Source organism: Nicotiana tabacum, chromosome 13, assembly GCF_000715075.1.
Source record: "Nicotiana tabacum cultivar K326 chromosome 13, ASM71507v2, whole genome shotgun sequence".
NCBI lineage: Eukaryota > Viridiplantae > Streptophyta > Magnoliopsida > Solanales > Solanaceae > Nicotiana > Nicotiana tabacum.
In genome coordinates, this window is record NC_134092.1 from 27,290,798 (window position 1) to 27,296,797 (window position 6,000).

At 35.6% G+C, this 6,000-nt stretch overlaps 1 protein-coding gene across 1 annotated transcript; it reads right to left on the reverse strand.

The window, feature by feature from the left end:
- Positions 1-2,214: 2,214 nt before the first annotated feature.
- Positions 2,215-5,732, reverse strand: LOC107762114 (hypothetical protein At1g04090-like). Its single transcript, XM_016580442.2, has 2 exons — positions 5,323-5,732; positions 2,215-4,413 (listed from the first exon to the last, which is right to left on the reverse strand). Exons 1-2 carry the CDS (start codon positions 5,423-5,425, stop codon positions 2,810-2,812), a joined length of 1,707 nt encoding a protein of 568 aa, XP_016435928.2. The 5' UTR covers positions 5,426-5,732; the 3' UTR covers positions 2,215-2,809.
- Positions 5,733-6,000: the final 268 nt, after the last annotated feature.

Below are 6,000 nucleotides of genomic sequence, written 5' to 3' on the forward strand. Positions count from 1 at the left end.
CCGTCCTCCTCACCCTCACTTCTACAACCCTCTCCCAAACTTTCATGGAATGACTCAGTAATTTGATACCCCTATAATTGTTACTACTCTGAATATCACCTATGTTCTTGTATAACGGAACCACCGTACTTCACCTCCACTCCTCCGGCATCTTCTTTACTTGTTGATATTAAATCATCCTCCATCAAGAGTATGTCGAAAACAAAAACAAATTTATTCAACACGAGACAATTATTTATCATAATGAAGCCAATAAGAAAGTATTAGCAGACTATATAGGTTTGCTTTATACAAGTATTATGTCATTCTTTTTGGGGATATATATTGTAAAGTAATGATGAGAAGAGGGGACAAAGGTTTTTAATCATTGAGCTAATTCCCATAAATTTGTAGTCATTTTACTTAACACTATACATTAAAATTAAAATAATAGATCAAGAACTTTATGTACTTTGTACCATTCGACAATCTAACATGTATAATACTCTACGACTAGATTGTAAGGGTTTGCCCCACATGAAGAAAGTTATGAAATGCACAATCAAAGTGGGCTTTTCTCATTATGTTATTGGGACCAGTAATTAGATCGAATTGAGGCGTCATAGTTAAAACCGTGTTTTAAAAGGCGTGGGGCATAAGTCGAGGCATTTTACATATGTCTTAACGAGGCATAAGCCCCGAGGCACGGGGCGTAAGCCCCATAGGTATTTAATTTTTAATATTTTGTAAAATAATATAATGATAGTAAATATTTATAAACAGGTAAAATTGCATAAAAATTGAAGAAAACTATAAATATGTGAAATGTATATATGTGTGTGTGCGCGCGCGCGCGCACGCACGCTTCATCCTCACAAAAAACTAGTCAAACAATCTATTATATGCTACTTACAAGCAATGTTTTAAAAGGCGGAGGCTTGAAGCGGGGCATTTTACTTGATATGGGGCGAAGCGTAAGCCTGGAGGGGGGGCGTAAGTCTCATGGATCTTTAAAAATTTTAATTTATAAATTAATAAAATAACATAATAACACAAAACAATATAAAATATTAATTAAAAGTTAAAAATTAAAAAAAAAAATTAAAGGAACTCATAGAAAAAAAATATCTAGCATAATTCTTAAGTATAACTAATGCATACAAATCACATATAACGTCTTTAACTTTCAAATAATTAAAAACTTACAATTTCTTTAAAAAAAAAATGATGAAACTCCACATTTTACCTTCCTAAAAGTAAATAATTAATAAAATCTTATTAGTGCGATAATTAAAATATTACTCATTTATGAATAAATACAAATTAGTTTAAGATATCATATTAATAAAAGTGTATAACAAGGAGGGACAAATGAACTAAGACACGACTAATAACAAGTGAAGATATAAATTCGCAATACTATGTCTCATTATTAGAGTTATGCTCAATCTTCATATTTCTATCGATGAATAGAACTTTTATCATTAATTTGTTAAAGAATTTTGAAGGTCAGCGATATTAATTAGGAAATTTAACACGTGATTTGCGTTAAAACTGTTAGGCGAGCCCCGAACGTTGGGCGTTAGGCGTGTTTAGGGCGCACGGTCGGGCGCTTGGGACGTAAGCCTCACAGAACTAAGCCCCATACATGAGCCCCAGGGCGTTTTGCAAGTGCCCCGCCCAGGGTCGAGCCCCGAGCGAGTCCCAGAAATGTCTTTTAAAACACTGGTTAAAACCACTAATAGAAAACCGAAATAGTAACTAATAACAGTAAATCTGGAATGGCTATTGTGATTAGTTCTTTGGCCAATGACAGTTGGAAGCATTAGTTATGTCCTATGGATATACACTTGCTGGTTATGAAGACAAATTGCTTGCTACTTTTGGATAGCAGCCTCAAATCAACAATTTCAAGAATAATGAAACATGTATTGTTTGTCGTCGTTTCATGCATCGGCAATATGAAGAATAAACTTACAATATTACAAAGAAAAAATAAGGTACGGGGTAGAATTATTACATAAAAATAGAGTAAAGAATAAAATAGGATTATTTAATAATAAGAAAGGGGAAGACGATGTCAAATCGGTCGTTACATAAAGTGGTACTTTTTATCGTTACGTAACGACGAATTTAACAATATGATACAATAAAATTTAAGTATTAACCAAAATAAATATTATGTTTAAAATAACAATACGGTAGAATACAATAGGCAACAACCATTCAAACCAGTTGTAAAAGCTTGAAAATATCTATTGGACATAAAGGGTTTCAAGAGTTTTAATTTCACACAAAGAGCAATAACAGTCTAATTTTACATTCTCTCACAGTTTCAAGCCTTCCTGCTTTTCCCCCACTTTGCCTTCTAAATCTCTTGGTTTTTGCACATAATACAACCTACAAACTAATGCAGGAACCATATACATTTATAACTGCTGTTACAGTTGCAAAGCAGTTGGACTTGATCATCAACCAATGTCAATCATACTGGCTTGGACTTAAATATAACTGACAAAGAATGGTTCTTCACTTGAACCTTAACTTTGTACTGCTTATAATAGCTTCCTCCTCTCCATATACAAGAAATACTGGGGATTGAACATAATACAAATAGCTGCTCAACTCATGCACAACATTGAGCAATTCTAAGAATTCCAAAACCACCACTGAAAGACCTTCCACTAGAGGTGGATCCGAGAGTTCAAATGAACCTATTGTTTTTTGCTCGAAGCATGTATACATATGCAACAAAAATTAAAATGTGTTCATATGATAAGACCATACTTGTTTTGAACTTATTGATTTTAGATCCTGGATTCGCCTTTACCTACCACCTTTCATCTCCAAACCAGTTATTCTTTTCCTTTGGTCCTGTTGGCCCTGCTTCACCATAAAGTTCAGTTGGAAATAGCTCAACAAGACTCTCCATTGAAATTCTAAAAAAAGAAGGAAGGTGGTTGATTATCTTGTCAACTTCATATCCTGATTTGTATTCAATGGTTGGACCCCATTCCCTCATGTACTCTAGCCAAGGCGGTTCTGCAACAATTCCTTCTCCAAGATACTCAGCGGCGGTAATTTGATATTTACTGCTCGAGTCAATATAGTATTTGCTTCTTGCACAATCGTTCCTCACTCCGATACCAATCTTTGTAATGCCTTGAAGGTAACAGCCAGGATGTGGGAAACTCGCGTGTCCATTTCTTGATGCATATACAATTGGCTTGTTCCCATCGATGAACTCCAAGTCACGAGCATCAACCCATTCACCACCACTATGCTCACTGAAATAGACACACCAGAGCTCCCCTGAAAAGTTGCTAATACGAAGAGTGTAATGCTCCCAATCACCAACGTGCTCGCCTACTCTATTCATGGCTAGATTCAACAAACTTATTTTAAGGGTGGCCGGTCCATTAAAGGGGCAAAAAATCCACATTGCAATATCAGTAAACGTTCCTCCTTCAGCCGGTTTAACATGCACATAGAGCTCCGCGGTCTCAATATTACCACATTTGACAGTGTGCCTATTTTCAACATCTTTATTCGGCAAATCAAGCCAATATTTACCATCATTTTGTCCTCCAGCTGGCAAGTTTGAGCCTTTAGAGTCGATCGCTATACCATTGTCCTTCCCATCTTTAAATAGAAGGGCTCCATTTTTGAAGAACCATTGAACTGATGAGGGCAAATAAATTTCATCTGGATGGAAGTAAACAGTTGGTCCATAGTGCTTAATAAGTGCATGAACCTGCTCAAGATTGGGCATTGCCTTTAGAGATGAATCAAGATTTTTCAAACATGCAATGTTGAGTTCATCTCCTTTAGTGAAGCTTGTACTGCAAAAGAATGTCCCAACCGAAACCCCTTTACACAACATGCCCCTCGCGCAGGGTCTTGTTTTCCAAACTTGAAATTGGTTCTTTGGAAAAAGAGAATTTGAACTAAAAACAACTTCACAAGCCTCACAACTTTCTGTAAGATCAGCGCGGACACATTTAACTTCTTCAAGATTTGGTTCATTAGGTTCAGCAGTAGCCACAAAGCCCATTGGTTTATAACCAACTGGTGCATTAGGAAGCCAAATGTAACCAGTTTCATTATAAAGGGAGTTCGCGCTATACACTAAAGTGTAGTTCAATGGCTTTTTAAGAGCAGGAAGCTTGGAAGTCGAATCTCGAAATGAAATTTTTTGCTTCTGATCATCAGATAAATCTTTGACTGCAAGAATACAGCCTGTTATGTTCTCACCATCTGGCTGACAGTAGTGGCCAAGAATTGAAAATCCTTGTGGAATTTCATCTGGTTTATAGAATGAGACTGATTTTGATTTTCCAAACAATGGGCTACAACCCCAAATTTTCTTAAACTTTGTGATTTGAACAGCTTCAATTTCACCTAGGCATATTTTTCCTGTAGCAAATCCTTTACCTACAAGGACAATATTCCCATTAGCAAACTGAGAAACTATAGCAGAATTTTTACTGTCAAGTGTTTGTTTTTAGCTATGTTGCTCGGATCCTTCAAAAATATTGTCACGCGCATGTCGATCCAACACACACTCGGCAGCATTTTTGAAGTATCGGAGCAACGTAGTTTTTAGGCCCCTTGTGTCAGCATATATTTCCCTCCCCTCTCTCCTTCCTAAGCCGAGGGAAACAGCCTCTCTGTCTTTTTAAAGCAGGGGTAACGTCTGCGCACACTCTACCCTCCCTAGACCCATTTGTGGGACGACACCGGGTATGTTGTTGTTGTTGTGTCAGCATATATTAAAATGGGACATCATTTTAATAATAGGATCCTCATCCTCAACCCAAAAATCAAAACACAAATAGAAACAAAAGGACTTTCAACACCACCACCAGAAAAAAAATTATTATCCAGATTAAAAATGGGACCTTTACCCAAATTCCATTCACTGTTTACTTTTTCTAGCCGGTATTAATAAACTATACACTAATTATACATATAATATACATGGACTAATATTATACATTGACCGGCTATTTCTAGTATAAGCGGTTGGGTGAGCAGCTATTTAGGTAAATTCTTCGCTAAATAAAAATTCAAAGTTTTCCTTTCCACATAAATGCTGAAATATTCACTTTTCATAGATTCTTGCACATAAAAATGTGAACTTTATATATACAGAAGAAGATCAATTTCTCATTCTTAGCCCCAGTCAAAGTCAATCATAGAACTGCTAAGGGTGTGGAGAGAGAGAGAGAGTCAAAATAACTGAGAACTGACTGAAACAGAGCTTCTGTTAAAGATAATAGGACAACTGGAGAAGAAAAAAAAAATATTTTTTACCAAAAAACCAGAAACTTCAAAACATACCTTGAGGCCATTGTGGAAGGGGTGAAGGCAAATCAAAACGCTGTGGTTCAACATTGTAGTAATCACATACACTATCCCAGCTGCAACACTCCCTCCCAAACATTTTTCTTAATTTAAATCACAAAAATTAGAAAACAGAAAAAATTAAAACACTTAAACCACACTCCAAGAAAGGACTTGAACAGTTCAAAAACAGCAGTGTATGTTTTGTTCTGTGGGAGATCAAAACATAGAAGTATGCTAAGAAAAATATTTATCTTTGGGAAAGCTTTTGCTTTTCTTGAGAAAAGGTTGACTAAGAAGAGAGCAATAACTGAGAAGACAGAGAAACGAGAATGGGACAGCTTCTTTTTTTTTTTTAACAATAAAGAGAAATGGCAGTTGAATGTTACACCTGTCTCTTGTTGTTTGGAACTTGGAGTATTTTTTTCTTGATTTCAGAAATTTATTATTTTTATCAACTGATGTTGATGTTGTTTCTTTTCATTCGCATCCATTAGTTATTTTGCACCAAAAAAAGTTCATTTCAAAGGATAAAGTGTTTCGTAATAAAAATAAACTCCATTTTCAAGCTTCAACTCAAAACTTCTTATTAGGAAGGTAGAGTTTGGTTTCAGATAAATATTTATTGTGGACTAAGTAAACATGATTGAGACATGATCATTTGCTAACATGATA

What these genes read in the sequence shown, in the direction of transcription:
- LOC107762114 (XM_016580442.2), bottom strand. Translation starts at nt 5,425, where the DNA reads ATGTTTGGGAGGGAGTGTTGCAGCTGGGATAGTGTATGTGATTACTAC. An exon ending in CCTTCCACAATGGCCTCAAG is followed by an intron (nt 4,414 to 5,322) that starts GTATGTTTTGAA and finishes TTGTCCTTGTAG; the next exon opens with GTAAAGGATTTGCTACAGGA.